This window comes from Lissotriton helveticus, chromosome 8 (assembly GCF_964261635.1).
Source record: "Lissotriton helveticus chromosome 8, aLisHel1.1, whole genome shotgun sequence".
Lineage (NCBI taxonomy): Eukaryota > Metazoa > Chordata > Amphibia > Caudata > Salamandridae > Lissotriton > Lissotriton helveticus.
The window spans coordinates 966,070,843-966,092,829 of NC_136069.1; the positions used below are offsets into that span (position 1 = coordinate 966,070,843).

Genomic DNA, 21,987 nt, shown 5'->3' on the forward strand with positions numbered 1-21,987 from the left:
ATTCTCGTCCCCGCCCGCCATGTGCTTCAAAACTGCATACGTATCTCGTGATATCAAGGTTGTGCAACCAGTACACAACAAGGAGTTACGAGTCCCATTTATTCCGGCGCCATTTTGGGCGAGGACGGGCAGGTCCAGGATATAGTCAAAATGTCTCTACCAACCATCGACTATGATGATGTTCATATGCTGTATTTATTAGAGTAACACTCATCTGTCCACATGAAATTAATTTGCCACAATCTAAACATGTCATTTTAATCTTTCCAAAGTTCTTCTAAATATTTGGGACCGTTTCCCTTGCCTCTGATGCTGTCAGTGCCACTTCTTTGATGAATGTACTGGCAGGTCGGGGGTTCTCCTCCAAATCTCTCTTTTATGCAGCACTATAATTAATCGGTGCCACCTCTCCATATGACGATGCATGGTATAGTTACCATAACTATATTTTTTTTCGGTTCCTCTGGAGAGTACATCGTGGCAGATGAAGCGTGCAACGTACCGGGCATTTACTTTTTTTGCATGTAGAGGAAAGGAAAAAAAATTCGAGCGTCCGAGTTCTAAGGTGTCCCAGGGCCATTTTAGTGGACCAGGCCCAAATCCAAAGAACAGGCCACCATTTTGAGAGTCCTGTTGCAGCCGCCTGTCGCATCAAGAGCGCCCGAAACTCAGCTGAATGGCAACTGAAACGGTAAAGGGGCGCCCCACTACAGCAGACGAGCCTCCACCTAGGAAGGCCCGTTCACGCCGCCTCCCCCCCCACCCCCTTCGGGCACCCCACGCCGTTATTCGGAGCAGGATTGTAGGATGGCCACACCAGTACGGCAACTTGCTAGACACCACCTCGGTGCCTACCGAATCTCAGCGCCTTGTGGTGTCTTCTATTCAGAAAACATTGTTGTGCTGCCTTCGACCTATTCGCCGCAAGTGCGCACGCAACTCAGCTGCATAGCTTGCTAGACACCACCTCGGTGCTAACCGAATCTCAGCGCCTTGTGGTGTCTTCTATTCAGAAAATATTGTTGCGCTGCCTTTGGCCCCATTCGCACCTCGGTCCGCTACTGCCGCCATCTCACAGGCCAACGGGGCGCCCCACGCCGACTTTCAGCATTGTAGGATGGCCACACCAGTGCGACAACTAGCTGGACACCACCTCGTGCCATCCGGATCTTGGCATCTCAGCGCCTTGTGGCGTCTTCTATTCAGAAAATATTGTTGCGCTGCCTTTGGCCCCATTCGCACATCGGTCCGCTACTGACGCCATCTCACAGGCCAACGGGGCGCCCCACGCCGACTTTCAGCATTGTAGGATGGCCACACCAGTGCGACAACTTGCTGGACACCACCTCGGTGCCATCCGGATCTTGGCGCGTTGTGCTGCCTTCGGCCTATTCGCACATCGGTCCGCTACTGACGCCGCCTCACGTGCCAACGGATTTTCTACGCTTTTTATACCCTATGCCGCATAACAGGTCATGTGACTTGTTTATAAAACTTTTCATTGGTTCATTTTACTTTTGGTTTCCTAATGATGGAAGGCTTGATCATATGACCTAAAAATAACACTTTTCATTGGATGAAAACATTTTTTTTTTCCCCAAACGATGAAAGCCCCACCTTGTTTCTGGATGTTTCAGACTGAAGCTGGCGTCAGCATGAAAGCACCACCATCTCGTGGCTCCGTCGTGGTCATTCCGCGAGCAATCATGCCAGCCGCTCCCCACCGGAAGCCTGCAGGAGTCGGGGGCCCCCAAGACTTTTGTAGAATCCTCAAGGCGGAGGGGACGCTTTCGAGAATGGGGTCCAAGACCTAGCAGACAAGCGTCCGATTTCCAAGGTGTCCCAGGGCCATTTCAGTGGACCAGGCCCAAAAAAGAAAGAGCCTGCCGCCATTTTGAGAGTCCTGTGACAGCCGCCTATCGCTGCACCGCAAGAGTGGGCGCAACTCAGCTGAATTGCGGATTTTGACACAGTGGACCAAAAGCGGACGGAATGGCAACTGAAACGGTAAAGGGGCGCCCCACTACAGCAGACGAGGCTCCACCTTGGGAGGCCCGTTCACGCCGTCTAACCCCCCCCCCCCCCGGGGCGCCCCACGCCGTTATTCGGAGGGCGGCAACTTACTGGACATCACCTTGGTGCCATCCACATTTCAGCACATTCTGCTGCCTTGGAACTATTCGCACAACAGACCGCTACTGACGACCCACCCCCCGGGACGCCCCACGCCGGATACCCAAATCAGTGCGGCACCCAGGCAACATCACCTGGGTGCCGTCCAGAAATCTGGACGTTGTGCTGCCTTGGGACTATTCGCACAACCGACCGCTACTGACCATTGTTCCTTCTTTTTCCCTAAAAATGTTTAAATGTTTTTACTGTTTGTTTTGTTGTATATATTTATAAGTTATTAAAGTTTTATAATCCTACTACTTTGTTGGAGTGCTATATATTTTTAATGTGACACATAATTGTAAAAACTTTGATGTACAAACAGTCATCCCTGGAATCTTCCGCTTCAGGCTCGGTCCCCTCCCCAATCACAATACAGGATGGTTTTCAGATAGTAGGAACGCGTGTGGTGTGACGGATCTCATCGGGTGTGGGCCTTGATCTACTATAACTCCTTTGAAGAGGGGTGATTCTTTACAGCTGGGGCCATAAACTACATCTGCAAGGCTAGCTGATAGCCTGGGACCGGCCTGGACAATCGGACACAGAGGAAGAGGAGTGTCAGAGGGTGCGGTAGTGAATAGGGCGAAAGGGAGGTGTCGGGCGGGCACAGGGTGTGATTCTCAGGGAAGAGCAGCGCAGATGGGGGGAGGTTTATTGCCCATGCATAAGACAGAGAGCGGGGGTGACCAGTGCCTGGGGGAGATGCTTGCGAGGGTGGGGAGCCATGCTAAGGATCGACAGCGTGCAGAGAGTGGGTCTGGTCAAGGCATCTAAAATGGCTGCCGTGCACGACAAAAGTGTGGCATTTGAAAAAAGGCAAGATGGCGCAGACAATGTTTTTCAACACTTCCTGATTTCCTTCGAATCGAACGTTAACAGACGTTGGGGCATATTACCAAAGTTAAGCGATATTTATCCCTAACGATGCTTAGCAACGAATTTTTTACCGCTATGCATAGTCAGAAATTATCGCAGATAAACCTTGCTATTATCAAGGTTTATCGCACATGCGATAAAAAACGGCCGCAATGCATTAATATCGCTGAAAAGTCAGCGATATTCATGCATTACCGACCTAATGCTCTTAGCCATGTTATCCACCTCCCATTGGATAACATGGCTAAGAACTGCTCAGGGCAGGTGTTACTTTTTGGAGATATTCGCGCTTAGCGCGAATATCTCCAAAAGTTGGTAATAGGAGATAGCGATGTTAGCGACTGTTTCCAGTCGCTAACATCTTGGCATGCCCACTTTGCATGTCATTAGTGATAAATATCACTGACATGCAAAGTGGGGCCCAAGATGGTCGCTATCTCCTACTAGCGGTCGCTAACTGGTGTTAGCGACAGCTAGGTAATACGGAGATAATTTTATCTCCGCTTTCTTGGCTTTTAAAGGAGATAAACCCCCTTGATAATATGCCCCGTTATCTCTCCCACACTACCGGTCCCCCTGGGCTTAAACGCCGAGATGGTAGGGACTGCATCCCGTGGAGATAGGCCGAGACGTCACTCAGCAGAAAAAAAAGTTTTAAAAAAGTCTATAAACATACAATAAGTTAAAAGTCAATCATTCTTCTTTCCTTGTAGTACGCTCCCCAGTCCGCTTCCCGTTACGCTAACCGGGCGCACCCCACCAAAAAAACGATTTTTTTTTTTTTTTTGCCCCGCGGAGCCCTTTTAAAGCCTCCACATCAAACCTATGGGGTCAGGGAGGATCTACTATGCCCCCTTATGGTCATTTGCCCCTTCGCTTTGGCCTCCTCTTGTCTCTCGATCCTACCGAGAGACAAGATGGCGGCCGCTACGGACTGTTTGGAATGTTTACAGACGCCGGAGAACCAATCAGCTTCGCTTCACAAAGCTCCGTAACGCGAAAAGTACGCGAAGTGGAGCGCTGCCCGGAGCGCTGTTACAGATATATATCATTTTTTGAACGTTAATTTCTCAAAATCCACTGGAGCACATATATTGAGACCTAGCAAAGGCACATCGGAATACCAGTCCCTACAATTTTGCCAAGTTTCGTGCAAATCCATTCAGCCGTTCGATTATTATTATTTTATTTTATTTTGCCCCGCGGGGCCCTTTTAAAACCTCCACATCAAACCTAGGGGGTCAGGGAGGATCTACTATGCCCCCTTATGGTCATTTGCCCCTTCGCTTTGGCCTCCTCTTGTCTCTCGATCCTACCGAGAGACAAGATGGCGGCCGCTACGGACTGTTTGGAATGTTTACAGACGCCGGAGAACCAATCAGCTTCGCTTCACAAAGCTCCGTAACGCGAAAAGTACGCGAACTGGAGCGCTGCCCGGTCCGCTGTTACAGATATATATCTTTTTTGGAACGTTAATTTCTCAAAATCCACTGGAGCACATATATTGAGACCTAGCAAAGGCACATCGGGCTACCAGTCCCTACAATTTTGCCAAGTTTCGTGCAAATCCATTCAGCCGTTCGGGCTAAAAGTGAGGCCAACCGCCCTATGGAAATTAACATTGGAAAAACGTGTTTTGGGACCCCCTTTTTTCTCGGCCCCCCCTTGACGAACCCCCCCCAAATTTTCAGGGGCTGCTCAGAAACAAAAAGTGCCATTTTCCTGAAAATTTCAGCCAATTCCGTCCACAAACGCCAAAGTTATTAGACATAGAATTTTCAAAAATCCCATAGAGAAAAAATCCTAACTATATATACCTACTGGCGACCGCCAGTAGGTTATATATATATATATATATATATATATATATATATATATATATATATATTATATATATTCTTCAAAAGCTCCTGGTCAAACTTCATTCGTAAGTCGAGGCCCCAATGTTTGTAAAGTACTAGGGTTTATTGGCACAAGAGAAAAAAAAACACCCTACGCGTTTCGAGGTCAGCCGACCTCTTGCTCACGGGTCTGTGTATATATATATTCACTGAAAAAACCATAGGTTATAGACCATATATAGTTAGGAATTAGCATTTACAAAACCTTGAAAATTCACTGAAAAAACCATAGGTTATAGACCATATATAGTTAGGAATTAGCATTTACAAAACCTTATTTTACTCACACAAAACCATTGAAATTCCATATATAGTTAGTTGCACTAACTATATATCGCGCACCCGCAATCCACTGCTGATGATGTCACATATTACATCATTCATGACATGGTCAGTGACATCACTGATGACATCACTGATGACATCTCAAATGACATCACTGATGACATGACTGATAACAACATCCAGTGATTTTTTGTTTCTGTAAAGTTTAAATATGTCTTACATATTGAAGATTGAGTGGATGTGTAAGTGTCTGGACGAAGGATTTAGTAGGTGCATGACTAACTGTATGAGTGAGTGATTAAATGTGTCTCACTGAGTGCATGGGTTAGTGACTAAAAACTGTCTTAATTTGTGCATCATTATGTCTGTTGTTCTGTAAACTGCTGCATGTGTTGATCAGTAGCTGTATGAGTAACTATATGGGTTATTGATTGATTGCCCAAGTATTTGTATGGGAGACTGAGTGTGTGTGTGGCTGGCTGGGAGGTGTGTGACTCTGTGCAGATCAATGTGTACTTGTATCAATGATTGTATAAGAAGGTAAGTATGTGTTAGTATATGTTTGAAAATGTAAGGTGCTCTATGTTTAACTGTATAGACAAGAAAATGGAAGTGTCATTGATTCTTTACATGACTGACTAGGTGAGTGAGTAACTCCATGGATGAGTGGCAGACTGTGACTGTCTGTATAGGTGTATGAGTGCATATGATAGTGTTGTAAAGATGAGTGATTGTATGTATGAATGATTGTATGGGTGAATGAGTGAAGGTGTGTGTAGACGTAGCAATCAGTGAGTGCGTATGTAGTAACTAGTATTGGTGTGTCAATGGTTTCAAAAATTATACTCTGTATTTAACACTGGGTGAAACAGAGGTTATATTAAAATGTGAGGAGATGCATTGTATTGTCACATGAATGATATCATCAGTGATGTGGTCATTGATGTCAAATGAGATGTCATCAGTGATGTCATCAGTGATGTCATTTGAGATGTCATCAGTGATGTCATCAGTGATGTCACTGACCATGTCATGAATGATGTAATATGTGACATCATCAGCAGTGGATTGCGGGTGCGCGATATATAGTTAGTGCAACTAACTATATATGGAATTTCAATGGTTTTGTGTGAGTAAAATAAGGTTTTGTAAATGCTAATTCCTAACTATATATGGTCTATAACCTATGGTTTTTTCAGTGAATTTTCAAGGTTTTGTAAATGCTAATTCCTAACTATATATGGTCTATAACCTATGGTTTTTTCAGTGAATTTCATTGGTTTTTTAACAGCTAATATCTGTAGCTGTAAAATGTATTCTTCTTTAAATCCAAAAATATATTTTATATGTTTATGAATAAATTTTTTTTTTTAATATTTTTTTTTCTTCGTTCCCGCTTCGCGAATCGGGAAGCTTCCCGTTAGCTGACCTTGATGCCGCGAAATAGACCGCGAGCCGGTAAACGTTTCTTTACCGCAACTGCCGCGTTAGAAAACAACATCGTGACGCCTCCCGTCCGCATGACGTTTCGCGTTGTCGCGTGATACGTCATATGACGTGCTACGTTAGCGAACTGGTACGTGAAGCGAGTCGCAAAGCGCAGGTTTCTGGAAGCAAACCGGGAGGCCCTGCAAAGCGCTTAACGTAAACACAGCAGGTCATGTGACTTGGTAATAACACTTTTCATTGGTTCATTTCACTTTTGGTTTCCTAATGATGTAAGACTAGGTCATATAATCTAAAATGAACACTTTTCATTGGTTGAGAACTCTTGTTTTTCCCAAATGATGAAAATCCCTCCTTCTTTCCTCACTCTGACTTTCATCATTGTGAGAGAAAGACCCTTTGTGATCACTGAGCAATGGCTTCTTTAGTAGCTTCAGCTGGTGCTTCCCCACCACCTCCACCACATCCAAGGAAGAGTGGACCACCTGCTCAAGTTATAATTCAACAAGAAGAGGAAGAAGAGGAACAGGACGACGAGCACGAAGAGAGGCAGTTTTTGCCTGAGCAGCCCAGGACGTCTCACCGGAAAGAAAACTTCATTTGGCAATTTTTTAAAATTCCCAAAGGTCAGAAAAAAGTAAATGCAAGATACGTAACTTGCCTTATATGTCAAGATAGACTGTCCAGAGGAACCGAGAAAAAATACAGTTTCGGAAACTACACAATGCATCGCCATATGACTAGGTGGCATCCTAACAACTACAGTGCTGCACAGTTTCGGAACGACCTAGATAATCTCCCTATTATGGCCAGAAGATCTGTTGTACCGGAAGTAACGGGACCAGAGGGCAGGGAGATGGTGCCAAATATACAAATGAAATTTGGTGAAGTAAAACACATCTGCGTATTTTGCGATGGATTCATTTCCTACGGAGAAAGAAGCATCACTCTGATCAACAGAGCTATTGACTATCATATACAAGTTTGTACGAAACGCCCAAAATAATAAATACTTCTTTTTTTGTTTTGTTGCTCCTGTTGAGCCCTTTACAATGAATCGTTTTCATTGCCCCCTCCAAGAAAAACCCCAAAAAATATAAAACTGTTCAGAAAAATTCAAAAAAAGTAAAAAAATGTTCCGAAAAATAATAAAAAAAATATAAAACAACAAAAACAATTAAAAAAAAGTTCTTTTCAGAACTACCTCCCCGTTATTAAAAAATTGGTACAATATTTGGAACTGTGCCAACCTCTATTTCTCTTAGTTCGCTTCCCAGTTCGCTCGCCGGTACGCGAACCGGAAGCGAACCAAAAACAGTAAGTATAAGGGAAGGAAACAGACACTTATGTTAAAAGAAAGACAGCTATAGGGGAGTAAACTAGAGATACTATTACCCGTAATCCACTGCTGATGATGTCACATATTACATCATTCATGACATGCTCAGTGACATCAGCAGAGGATTGCGGGTTTTTTGGCAACGTGCCTTATCCACGGTTTAATAACGCTGCCTTTTGCTTTATATAAGTTTTCAAATTGTATGAAATATATACCAATAGGTCGTTATGAACCTTGAGGTAGTGCTTTTCTTCATGAGGTCTGGTCGCTTCCATACACATACAGATGTTTCAAAGATGATCAAGAAGTTTATCTGAATGGAGAGGAATGCACTGAGACGCCAGATCATTCACTAATGTGTAGGCACATACAGTTACACGGTTCATGCAACAAACACCGACCAAATATGGCTTGCGTGTTGCAAGGCACGCCAGTTCCTGCTATCATCCCCACGTTCAAGTTGTTGGAAAATGGTAGTTATTTGATGCTCAATAATGAAGATTGTTCTGGGTTAATTAAAAGTATTCCTTTTATCGTAACAGTAAGTGAACGGGTTATTTGCTGCAGAAATGTTCTATTTCCTCCCACACATGAACATAGGGAGTTTTCAATCTCGCCACAAATACCAACCTTGGGAGCAGATTTCAACGGCATGGCAAGAATAAGAGCTCTTTTGTCTCAGAGAGAGGTGGCCTTGAGTTCGGCCCGTGAAACTTTCGTGCTTCACATAGCGAACACCCGTACAGAGGTGCAGACCCTTTTCAATTCAGATTTGCCTTTCCATTTCAGCAAGATGGTTCGGACTATCTCTAACGCATCCTCCACAAAGGCCCTGGCGCACTTTTTTAAAGTTGTTACCAGTGGTCTCGTGACTTCATTTGAGAAAATCTTTGGAGTCATCCCTGCTTTCTTTCATTCGATTTTTTCCACTCTGCTTCGTGGATTGCCATTTTTACTTGCATTACAAGCGGACGCTCTTGTGCTTTTTTACATTTTTAAATATGGATGTCCCTCCTATGCAACCTCCCGCCCTGCAGCTGCTGACACTGTTCCGCAATCGCATGCTAGAATATTATGGCACAATGCCGTTGGCGATATTAAGCACGGCATATGGATTATCTTTTCGATTCTCCTACTTCACCTGTGTCCAGCCTGTATTTCACTGCCTGACCTGTGATTTCGATTGGGCCATTGATTTGTGTCTCTGCGGACCGGTTTCTCCTGACGTCGACTTTAATCAGCTGATGACTCCTATCATTACTCACGAGTTGGTTTGTCCTGGCGAAAGGATTATGGCTGTGGCATTGATGCATGGACTAATTGGTCCCTGGAATTTACTGGCGGCAACACAGTCTTTCTTGGAACAGAGCTTTCTTGAAAACCCACTGAGCTGTCCTCTGATGGTGATAGAGGATCCGGTGCTGGGAGAGCACGTATGTTCTTTTCCGCTTTTAAATTGGATGGCTGAACTGTTTTCGGATGAAGACGGTGACTTCCTATTGGAGGCTGTTGCAGCTTATTTTGCATACACAGTTATGTCATAGACCTTTTTCATGTTTGATATGCTGAGTACTAGCATTTCATTGACAATTCATTGACTTATTTGTCAAGTTTTTATTATTTACCTTGCCTATTGGCTTAAGACTCGATAAAGTACTTGGCTGTTTTATTTTTCTTTAGCATTCAATTTTCCTAGTTTTTAATGCTTTACCTTGCGGACCGTCCACATATAAACTTGCAATCTGCTCTCATGAGATGGCACTTCTATTATCTTATTCAGTTCGTTTCCGGATCATGGGGAGGTGTCATCTACGTCCTGGATATCTTTACACCGTGTTAAGTTAGCATGGGCTCATTACCGGTTTAAACGCCATTTTTCCTTTTTTGCAACTTCTGCACACGACACTTAGTTGTTGCTTTAGCTTTCAACCTAGTAGTTCATCGTGGTTTACATGAGAATAATATGTTATTGCTCTACTATCTGCTTTGCTTGTTAAACTATATCTGTACAGCGAGTGCTAAAGTTTCAAGAACAACACGATACAGAATTGTTATGAGGTCTGATCTCCACGACTTCATACTCATAACATAAGTGCAACTTCTGCCAATTCTGGGCATGAGGCGGGTTTTATATTGCTTTGCCGAACACACATACACAACACTTGATGCGGTTCACATGAAGAGAGAGCTGGTGTATGCTGATGTGATTCCTTCAAATCTAAGACACTAAAGTATGGGCACGCCCTAAACCAACACAAAGAGACCTTCTTAGCAAATAATATAATATGTGTATTAGGGAGGGTGAGATATAAGCAGCCGCGGGCCGTGGAGGGAGTTACGGTGAGGCAGGGAGGCGGGGAGGGGGAGAAGCAGGGTGGAGCCCTCTCCACCCTGCCCCTCCCCCTCCCCGCCTCCCTGCCCCACCGTAACTCCCTCCACGGCCCGCGGCTGCTTATAAGTGTTGCTAACTCTTATTCATTTACAGCATGTTAACATACTGTCACCATTCGCTTTTTATGTACTAGTAACTATGCTGGTAATTTTGCTACTGATAATATGTGTACTTGTATTATCTAAGATACTACGCCTGAGAAGACGGCATTAGTAAATAAACATTTCAAATACACATGTGTTCTTCTTAACTCCATGTTCTGGTTTCTAAGAAATATATAACGACCGACTGTTCATGAGTTCCACGTATCCTGAGGTACTATAAGTTCATATTCTGGATTGTCTAAACATTGAGAGTTTGTTATATCCAATGTGACACTGTACCTAGCTTGCTAAGGGGTTTTTGATTACTAAGGTGAGTTTTGGGACACCCTAATTCGCCGAGGTTCCAATCCTCTGTCCACAGTTCTGTGTGAGAACAGAAACCCTGCGACAGGGGCACCCCCGACCCTTGCTGGAGCTTCATCACACTTGCGATACAACTCCAGCAATGCGCCACCTTTACGGCACAGATACATCACGCATCTGTGCTGTTTTTGCCCCATGATGCGCCGCATTGTAAATGCAGCACACCATAGGTGACGGAACAGCGGCACAGAATGACTAACACATCCCTGGTGATGCGCCAGTCATCATAAATCTATCCCTATGCTTCTTATCTTGTTAGAGATGAACCGCCATATGTATCATCAAAGTTTTTTGCATTTCCTAAATAGCGAACTTTAAGGAATAAATAGCGATTCTTTACCATTCCTAGTTTGCGATGAGCTATTTGCTAATTACAAATTACCCATTCATTTCCTTCATTTCCATAGGGCGGTTGGACTCACTTTTAGCTCGAACGGCTGAATGGATTTGCACGAAACTTGGCAAAATTGTAGGGACTGGTAGCCCGATGTGCCTTTGCTATGTCTCAAGATATATGCTCCAGTGGTTTTTACGAAAATTAACTTTGAAAAATATATATTGGGCTACATTGGCCTATATATATGTTGGAACCCAAATGTAGCCCAATGTAGCCCAATATAGCCCAATGTAGCCCAAAGATGGCCGCCAGAGACGAAAAAAAACAAATGTAGCCCAAATATCAGCCAGATGTAGCCCAACTATAGCCCAGTGACAGAATGACCAATCAGCGTCGCAAACCTCCGTTACGCGAAGCGGAGCGCTGTTACAGATATATATCTTTTTTTGAACGTTAATTTCTCAAAATCCACTGGAGCACATATATTGAGACCTAGCAAAGGCACATCGGGCTACCAGTCCCTAATATTTTACCAAGTTTCGTGCAAATCCATTCAGCCGTTCGATTATTATTATTATTATTATTTTTTGCCCCGCGGGGCCCTTTTAAAACCTCCACATCAAACCTAGGGGGTCAGCGAGGATCTACTATTCCCCCTTATGGTCATTTGCCCCTTCGCTTTCGCCTCCTCTTGTCTCTCGATCCTACCGAGAGACAAGATGGCGGCCGCTACGGACTGTTTGGAATGTTGACAGACGCCGGAGAACCAATCAGCTTCGCTTCACAAAGCTCCGTTGCGCGAAAAGTACGCGTCCTGGAGCGCTGCCCGGTCCGCTGTTACAGATATATATCTTTTTTTAAACGTTAATTTCTCAAAATCCACTGTAGCACATATATTGAGACCTACAAAAGGCACATCGGGCTACCAGTCCCTACAATTTTGCCAAGTTTCATGCAAATCCATTCAGCCGTTCGGGCTAAAAGTGAGGCCAACCGCCCTATGGAAAACTCAATGTTAAAAACACGTTTTGGGACCCCCCTTTTTTCTCGGCCCCCCCTTGACGAACCCCCCCCAAATTTTCAAGGACTGCTCAGAAACAAAATGTGCCATTTTCCTGAAAATTTCAGCCAATTCCGTCCACAAACACCAAAGTTATTAGACATAGAATTTTCAAAAATCCCATAGAGAAAAAATCCTAACTATATATACCTACTGGCGACCGCCAGTAGGTAATATATATATATATATACATATATATATATATATATATATATATACACACACATATATATATATATATATATATATATATATATACACACACATATATATATATATATATATATATACACACACATATATATATATATATATATATATATATACATACATATATATATATATACATATACACACACATATATATATATATATACATATACACATATATATATATACATATACACATATACATATATATATACATATACACATATACATATATATATATATATATACACACATATACATATACACATACACATATACATATATATATATATATATATATATATATATATTTATTTATTACCTACTGGCGGTCGCCAGTAGGTATATATAGTTAGGACCTAGTTACCATAGGAAATTCCGAACATTCTATTGGGAATAACTTTGGCGCCAAATGAGGGATCTGCCTGTAATTGTCCTTAAATTTGCCTCTGCTCCTTCCCTGAAAGTTTCGGGGGGATTCGTCAAGCGGGGGCCGAGAAAAAAGGGTGGTCCCAAAACGTATTTTCCCCATGTTAATTTCCATAGGGACATTCTGACAAGGCTACAGCTCGTACGGCTGAACGGAATTGCACCAGATTTGGCAAAATGGTAGGGACGTATGCAGCAGTGCCTTTTGTATGTTTGGTGTAAATCCCTCCAGTAGTTTTTGAGAAAATTTAATGTGAAATTGAGTCCAATGCAATGTTCCAAAGGACCTTTAGACACGGCTACAGCCCGAACGGCTGAATGGAATTACACCAAACTTGTACCCATTTTAAACCCACCTCTAAGAACTGTCTCCTACTGTACAACAGTTTCCATCTGAGACACTTACGAGATAACCTCCCTTTCGCCTCAGACGGAACTGCTCCAACATCACTGATTTCAAAAACCAAGCGGCAGAACTCGAACAAAATCTGCTGCACAGATACTATCCGAGGGAAATTGTGAAGAAAGGCCTAAAAAGGGCTAGGAACAATAAGAGAGGCTCTATTGGAACCCACGTTGCCCAAGGATCAGGAAACTAGGCCAATATGTGTAACCACATTCAACACCAACTCAAACAAAATCACAAAAATAGTGAACAAACACTGGAAAATCCTTAACTGTGGCTCCTTGAACTTCCCTAAACCAATGTTCTCCCACAGAAGGGGGCGAAACTTGAGAGACATCTTGGTCCATGGTAAACCAAGGATCATGAAAGACAGTGGCCCTCCCAAATTGATATCTGTAAATGGCCACCATCCTTGTGGCTCATGTACCTCTTGTGAATTCACCAGTAAAAGCAAATCTATCAAATTCTCAAATGGAACGACATCTTACGCCGATATCTTACGCCGACGACACCCAAATTGTGGTGTCAATAAGCAAGGAGGTACAAGACACAGCAGAAACATTCCAATGCTGTATGACAAAAATCAGCAAATGGATGAAAATGAATTGCTTAAAACTAAATGGCGATAAGAGTGAAGTCCTGATACTAGGAGGAGACACAAACATATGGTCCCCTCTATGGTGGCCTACAGACATGGGAAGATGCCCAGAATCGTCAGAAAAGGTGAAAAACCTAGGAATAATGTTAGACACTAACCTTTCTTTTGACGCTCAAGCAAGTAAACTAGCTTCATCCACTCTGGTACATCTTAAAAATGATTAAAAAGATTTTACCTTACATACCGTATGACTCACGCAAAACAGTGGTGACAGCATTGGCCTTGTCCAGACCGGACTACGGAAACGGCTTATATGCCGGAGCAAGGAAGAAAATCCTCCTTAAGTTACAACGCCTGCAGAACGCAGCAGCTAGGCTGATACTTGAAATACCAAAGTATGAAAAAGTAAGCCATAAACTAAAAAGTCTGCACTGGCTCCCGATCGAAAGCAGGATACAATTTAAATCACTATGCCTGGCATACAAAGCAATAAATGGAACTGGATCAAAATTCCTAAAAACACATCTGCAACTATATATGAGCTAAACAGACTTCTCAGATCCAGTCAATTGAAACTCATAAAGGTACCTAGATTCAGAAAAACCAATTGGGGCGGTAGAAGCTTTCTGGTACAGACGGCAAGAATATGGAACCAACTGCCGCTAGACATAAAAACCAGTCCATCCCTGAAATCCTTCAGATTCGCTAAACAGCTCTAATTATACATCTTTATGAGCTACTGGGAATTTTTCAGCGCCAAGACGCCCTTGGGCATTCGCGCGCTATATAAATAGAAAAATCAAATCAAATCATGGGAACAGTGTGTGTTCATGAACTGCAACAGCAGAAATGTGGTCTACCTTATTACTTGCCCATGTGCTAAAGAATACATTGGAATGACCTCGAGACCAGTCAAAATACGTATTGGTGAACACCGAAGCAACATACGTTGCAAAAAAACTACGACTAAGATGGCCTCCCACTATCTAATCATTGGGCATAGTATTCAAGATATTTACTGGACAGTGATTGAATCAATTAAATTCGAAAAAGACCTCCTTGAGAAAGAGCATAGGTGGGTGTTTCATCTTGGAACACAAATCACAGGGCTGAATGACGACATACCCTGGGCCCAACTGAGCCAGTAGCAATCTCCATCTAGATATTGTAATCCTATGAGAACTGTCAGTGGTCTCTCTAACTCGAACCGGTTACACTAGTGATGGTACGTCTGCACTCTGCAAGTCACTGTAGAGTAATGATTAATTGCACAATAATCTGTTCTACATCACACTTGTGTATGTCTGCATGCCACAATATTCGCACAGCGTACGTGATGCAATTGATCATTGTCGCTTGGAGCCCACAATGTTCCTTCCCCGAACAATATGATTCATGAACTGTGATCATAGTCGCTTGGAGCCCATAATGTTCCTTCCCCGAACAATAGGATTTATGAACTGTGTGCAAGAACACGCCTCCTAAACACTAATGGACATGTGGCTAGACACGGGTTTAATGAGGCCCCGTATTATACCTTATCAAACTAGATACCATAACCCTATAACCCTTTTGCGCATGCCTACCTTTGAAGCGAGGTGTCCGCCTCAGTTTTCTGGATTTCTTATTCTGTTTCACCACCCGTAGCGCATACTGGCATCTCTATACAAACAGAACCACACCCAACTGTAATCTTGACTTTACAACCAGCTATGATTCACCGCTGTTTCTCCAAGATGGCACCCGTATTTTAGAACCTACCTCATTCATTACTACTTTTCCAAGATGGCGCCCGTTTTTTGCCGATCTTCCCGAGCGTGCACCGCTCTAGTATTCTGACCCATCAGCCGCTCATTACAGGTACAGGTGCAATCAATTATCCGATTGAACCGAGTATATAACCACATCCTCCTCTCCTTCCTCACACACCATGGTAGCCGCGGACGAGGGAGGAAGCGAGGACTGCTCGAGAATTAGTGAGTACGGCATAGCCGCGTTAGGGAGCCCAATGCCTAGACTTTAAAAACTCCTGCTATGATCTTATTCTAAACCATGGCATACCCCACTTTCCTTTACCAACAGATGGAAGTTCCATGTACCCCTCTTCCAGAGCAGCTTATGGGGCACTGACTCCTAATTACTCCAGTATGTATTTAGACTTTAGGTTTTCATTTGCATTGATTTTACAGCTCACCACGGATTTGTACAGAACTTCACGACAGAGTGTGTTTTATGTTGAGTGTTTGTTTTGTCTTGTAGTGTCTTTCCTTTTTCAAACAGGTCACAGCACCTAAGTGTGTCTTACATTTAGGAACTTGCAGTAATCGCAAAGTCACCATATATGTCACCTTGCCTTTCCTTCCACAGGTGATATGTGAACGCGCATTGGGACGGGCAGCAAATACTTACGTGCTCTCACTTTATCTTTGCAGGCCCACGACTCAGAAATACTGTTAGGGCTATAACTGTTAAAATTGAATCCCATACCGCAGTGTTATTATAATTTACATCCTATTCACTTGTATATACACATAGCACACATTGTTGTCAACCTTAGTGAGTGACAGAGGGATCTGACCCCGTCCTAACGAAGAGGCAGTCAGCCTCGAAACATGTTGACATCACCAGGAGAACTAGCCCACTGGTAAGCTAGATTGTCTCCGCCACGCATTTTGCAACAATACCAGCCTATGACTAATAAAGAATTTCTGCTTTCATAAGGCCAGGTATTCTTTTAAATCTCACTTTTCCATATTACTCCTGACCCTACTCACACTCACTCAATACACCTCACATAGCACTTACTATATCTAAGTGCTCCAGCGTAGTCGCTAGTCGTAGCACGCCCCGTCCCGCAGCGGGGCGGGAAGACCCCGTGTTTGAAGCATGACACCAAGGGCCCTTTTGGTGTGTGAGGGGTATTTTAACAAGTACTGTGTATGCCTGATACATTTTGGCTCACAGGAAACCTCTTCGAGGTGGACCTTGTTGTTTATCTATACCATTGACTGGAGGAGGGTGCGCCCACCAGAGTGCTTTCTAGCACTACCTCTTCACTCCCCCTTTTTGATTTTTTTATTAATTATCATTTATTATAATTAGGTTATGACAGGATTATCTTTTCCACAGACATTCAGTTTTCATATTCTAGAGGCCGAAACCAAAACAAAAAAAAATCTGTAGCAATTTTACAATAAAAGTTTAAATAGTGAGAGTTTGTCAGAATAAAAGGTACCCTGAAAAAAAAAGACATTCTTCAATATGTAAAACAAGTGGTTTACTTGGGCAAATTTTCACTAGTTGCAAGTTTCAAAAAATGTAAGCAAACTACGAAACACTTGGAATAAAGTCGAGCACACAGAGGAGTAGTAGTATATTCTTTAGAAGTGACAAATGCAGCTACTGCTCAGCAATTAGACATGCTAACTCACTTAGTTATTGTGTAACATTAAGTTCAAAATCTTGTAGCCATAACAAAAATGTCAATCCTATGATTTTGTATGAAAAGATTACCCTGTAGGGCAAACAATACTCAATATTTTGGACATTACCTGAAGTACTTGTGAATAGCCCTTCTCAGCACAAACGTGCAATGGTGTTCTCCCCCAACAGTCTGCAGTGTTCACTCGTGCGCCTAGTCCTACAAGATCCTGTACAATGAGATGCTGGTTTGCAGCCACCGCTACTTGTAAGGCACTCTGTAAAATCAAGAAAACTATAAGCAACATACAAACTACGGTAAACTTTTATCAGAGAGAGAAAATGGCTGAATGGATCACCACAGTTATTATAACCTTCATAAGGTATCACCTACTTTATGTAGGTATCTAATAGGCAGCCAAGTGAAATAGGAATTGCTTGATCTATTACCCAGAATGGTACGAGCATTTAAAAAAAAAAACAATCAATTAACGAACCATGTTCCAAAATAATAAATGTGACCATTAGGAAATTAAATCTCACCTGGTTATTGTGTTCTTTAATATCCAGTTCATTTATTGCAGTCATTTTTCTTGCAAGTACATATGACAAAGCACGTCTCCCCTGTGCCACAGCAATGTGAAGGAACCTGAAAGCAAGGAAAATTGAGAAGCACAAGTTACTTATCTTTGTTAATGCCTTTTCTGGTACCAACTATCTAACTGCAGATTTCAAACCTGGTGATTTTCTCTAGGTGTCAGACTGGAGCCAGAAAGATTTGTAGGAATTCCCTCCCGCGTGGTTAGATGACACTGTGTGGCTCTGAATCAAAACCACAACACCCAAGGATGCAACCTTGGGTGACCCATACAAGCGTCATTGCTGTATACAGACGTCAGTTTCTTTTTGCCATCTGCTTACGCCATCAAACGCAGAGCCATCAAAATCAGATATTGCCCTGTGCAGATCTTTATTTTGGTATGTTGCTAATAAACCATTCCATAAATCGGGAAAGAGTGTGGATCAGTGAGGAATCTACAGTTAGAAAGTCGCTACCAGAAAAGGTTACCATAGGTAGCTTGTTCTTCTGATGGGTACTTCTAACTGCAGATTCCTCCCCTTGTGAATAGATACCAACGCAGTAAACCCCCTCAAGTTGTGGGTGTATGGAATGGTTCATACTACAAAATCCTGCAGGACCGGCCAGGCAAAGTGCCCATCCCGCCAGACCTGGCTATGGAGCCAGTAATGCTTTGTGAACCTGAAGAGGGGTGTCCACATAGCAGCCTAGCAAGTGTCCATGACTGGCGCACCGATCGCCTGCACAGTGGTAGCAGCCTTTGCTCTGGTAAACCTTATGGAAACTGCTTTCTGGCTAGCTCTTAGCTGATCTGAACACACAACACTTTCCATCTGGAGATAGGCATATTTTGCGCGGTGTTTCTTTTGTTAGTCCCAGAGAAACTGAAGGAAAGGTGCTCACTTTGGTCTGATCAGCATAGAAGCTAAACGCTGTATTTGGATTTCAGTGATCAAACCATTCTGCCTTCTTGGGAGGCTATGGTGGTGGGTAGAAAGCCAGCAAGGTGATGGACTGACCCATGTGGAAGGTGGAGGCTACCTTGGGCCGGAATGCTGCTTATGTGAGGAGGACTAATTTGTCTGGGACGAAAGAGGTATATCGTGGTACAACAGAAAATTACTGGAGCTCACTTACTCCCCTGGCTGATGTTAGGGTAATGAGAAAGACTGTTTTGATGGTGTGTAGACAAAGAACAACTGTGCGTAGGTTCAAAGGGAGTGCACATCAGATAGGTGAGACCCAGATGTAGGTCAGTTTCTTCTCAATGGGAAGTCAATATAATAGACCAGCACTTTCTGCCATCTTTAAAATACCAGCCTACCCAGCTGTGTATAATTTCTCAATACTTTTGACAGATATTATTTGGGGGGCACGAAAAAGGAATATGCTAATTACCAGTATGCATCTGTTCTTGGCATGTAAGGCTGCTGACATTCATATATGTGCATAGATCGCCGCCTAGTGTTGGGTCCGGATGATTGCACTTTGTTGTCTTGGAAGAGTCTTCGAAGTATCACGAGATAGGTGACTCCTCCCCTGGACTACAGTGCGCATGGGCATCTTCTCCATCCTCAGATTGTTTTTCGCCTTTGTGGCAGAGATGGAGATAGTAAAGTATGAGATGGCCATGCCAGAGAGAATGCTGCAGCTGCGACAGGCACCGGGGAGGAGGGCGGGCGATATGAATGTCAGCAGCCCTACATGCCAAGAACAGATGCATACTGGTAAGTAGCATATTCTGTTCGGGGCATGTGGGTTGCTGAATTCATATCTGTGTATAGACTGTATAGCAGTATCTCCTCTAGCGGTGGTTACCTGTGCCAGCTGCAGCAGTTTGAAAAAGAGTTTTGAGGACAGCCTGGCCTACAGCAGCTTGCTGTTTTGCTTGCACGTCTACACAGTAGTGTTTTGTGAAAGTGTGTATGGTGGTCCATGTGGCTGCCTTACAAATGTCTTCAAGAGGAATATTCCCTAGGAAAGGCATGGATGCCCCCATTTTTCTTGTAGAGTGTGCTCTTGGGGTGAAGGTTAAAGTGCGTTTAGCCTTTTGATAACATATTTGAATGCATTTAACTATCCATCTAGCTATTCCTGACTTTGATATATGATTTCCCTTGTGTTGTGGTGCAAAATCAACAAATAGTTGCTTTGTCTTTCTAAATGATTTAGTTCTGTCCACATAATAAAGTAGAGCTCTTTTTTACATCTAATGTGTGTAGGACTCTCAGCTACTGACTGTGGATTTTGAAAGAATACTGGCAGTTCTATTGATTGATTAATATGGAAATTGGATGCGGCCTTTGGCATGAACTTAGGGTTTGTTCTAAGAACCACCCTGTTGGCCTGTACTTGCATGAAAGGTTCTTGGATTGTTAGTGCTTGTAATTCGCTTACTCTTCGGAGTGAGGTAATGGCAACCAAGAATGCTACCTTCCACGTTAAGAATTGTAGTTCGCATGAGTGTAGCAGTTCGAAAGGAGGTCCCATAAGTCTGGTAAGCACTTTATTTAGATTCCAGACAGGGGAAGGGGGGTGCCTTGGAGGGATCACCCTTTTTAGACCCTCCATGAAGGCTTTGATTGCTGGTACTCTAAACAGTGAAAGGTGTTGCCTGTTTTGAAGGTATGCTGCTATAGCAGCGAGGTGTAGTCATATCGAAGAGTATGCTAAGTTGCATCGTTGTAGATGCAGCAGGTAACATATGATGTTTTGTATGGAAGCGTCTAATGGGTTGACTTGGTTATTGTTGCAGTAAATAACAAATCTCTTCCATTTAGCTGCATAGCACGCTCGTGTAGTTGGTCGTCTTGCCTCCCTAATGATGTTCATGCAGTCTGGGGGCAAGTTAAGGTATCCAAACTCTAATACTTCAGGAGCCAGATCGCTAGGTTCATCTGATTGGGATCTGGGTGTCTGATTTCTCCATGGTTCTGAGTTAGAAGATGGGGTGCGAGGCACAGTCTTTGAGGGGGAACTACTTAAAGTTCCAGGAACGTTGTGTACCAAGGCTGTCTCGCCCATGTGGGAGCAACTAGGATTAGTGTGAGTGAGTGTTGCCGCAGTTTGCGCGCCACCAGCCGAATCAGCGGTGCTGGGGGAAAAGCGTACACAAATCTGCCTGACCAGTTTATCCATATCGCATTGCCCTGTGACAACGGATGTGGGAACCTGGCGGCAAAGTACTGGCATTTGGAGTTTTCATTTGTGGCAAACAGGTCTATCACTGGGTGACCACACTGTTCGAAGAATGGCTGAAGAACTTGGGGGTGAATCTCCCATTCATGTAGTTGTTGGCTGTGCCTGCTGAGCAGGTCCGCTATCTGATTGTCCTTCCCTGGAAGATGTTCTGCTAGGAGAAAAATGTTTTTGGGAATCGCCCACTTCCATATTCTTTGTGCCAGGTGGGACAGCTGTGGAGAGTGCGTTCCTCCCTGTTTCTGGATATAGTACATTGCGGTCATGTTGTCCGTCCGGATCAACACAGTCTTGCTGTACAAGTATTTCTGGAATGCTTTCAGGGCTAGGAATCTCGCTAGCAACTAGTTGGTTGATATGCAGTTTCTTTTGTTTGGTTGTCCAGAGCCCTTGCACTGGCTATTGAAGGAGATGGGCTCCCCAGCCTGTCAGTGATGCGTCCGCTGTTAGTACTAGTTGTGGAACCGGCTCTTGGAACAGTCGCCCCTTGGAAAGGTTGAGTGTTCCACCACTGCAGAGAGTTGTGAGCGCGACTGTCTACCAACACAAGGTCTTTTAGTGGTCCTCGAGCCTGGTTCCATTGCCGGGCTAGGCATTCTTGTAAGGGACGTATTTGAAGTCTGGCATGGGGGACAATGAATATGCAGGAGGCCATCATGCGTATGAGCTGCATAAAGTCTCGAGCTGGCAGAGAGTATTGTGGCAGAAATTTGCGAATAAGTATCTGCATGCTGGCTACCCTTGCTGAGTTTGGGTATGCCTTTGCCACGGAGGTGTCTATAGTGGCTCCCAGTTATTGTTGTGAGTGGGAAGGTTGCAGATGCGATTTTGGGTAAAACCCTAGGCTGTGTAGCAACTGAAGTGTTTG

At 43.6% G+C, this 21,987-nt stretch overlaps 1 protein-coding gene across 2 annotated transcripts in view; it reads right to left on the reverse strand.

The window, feature by feature from the left end:
• Positions 1–21,987, reverse strand: part of NFKBIZ (NFKB inhibitor zeta) — a 542,353-nt gene that overhangs the window by 311,886 nt on the left and 208,480 nt on the right. For both annotated transcript variants that reach the window (XM_078657808.1, XM_078657809.1), the window contains exons 6-7: positions 17,885–17,990; positions 17,473–17,619 (exon numbers count right to left, since the gene is read on the reverse strand). In XM_078657808.1, the coding sequence (XP_078513934.1) occupies positions 17,473–17,619; positions 17,885–17,990 (253 nt within the window). The remainder of the gene's footprint in view (positions 1–17,472; positions 17,620–17,884; positions 17,991–21,987) is intronic.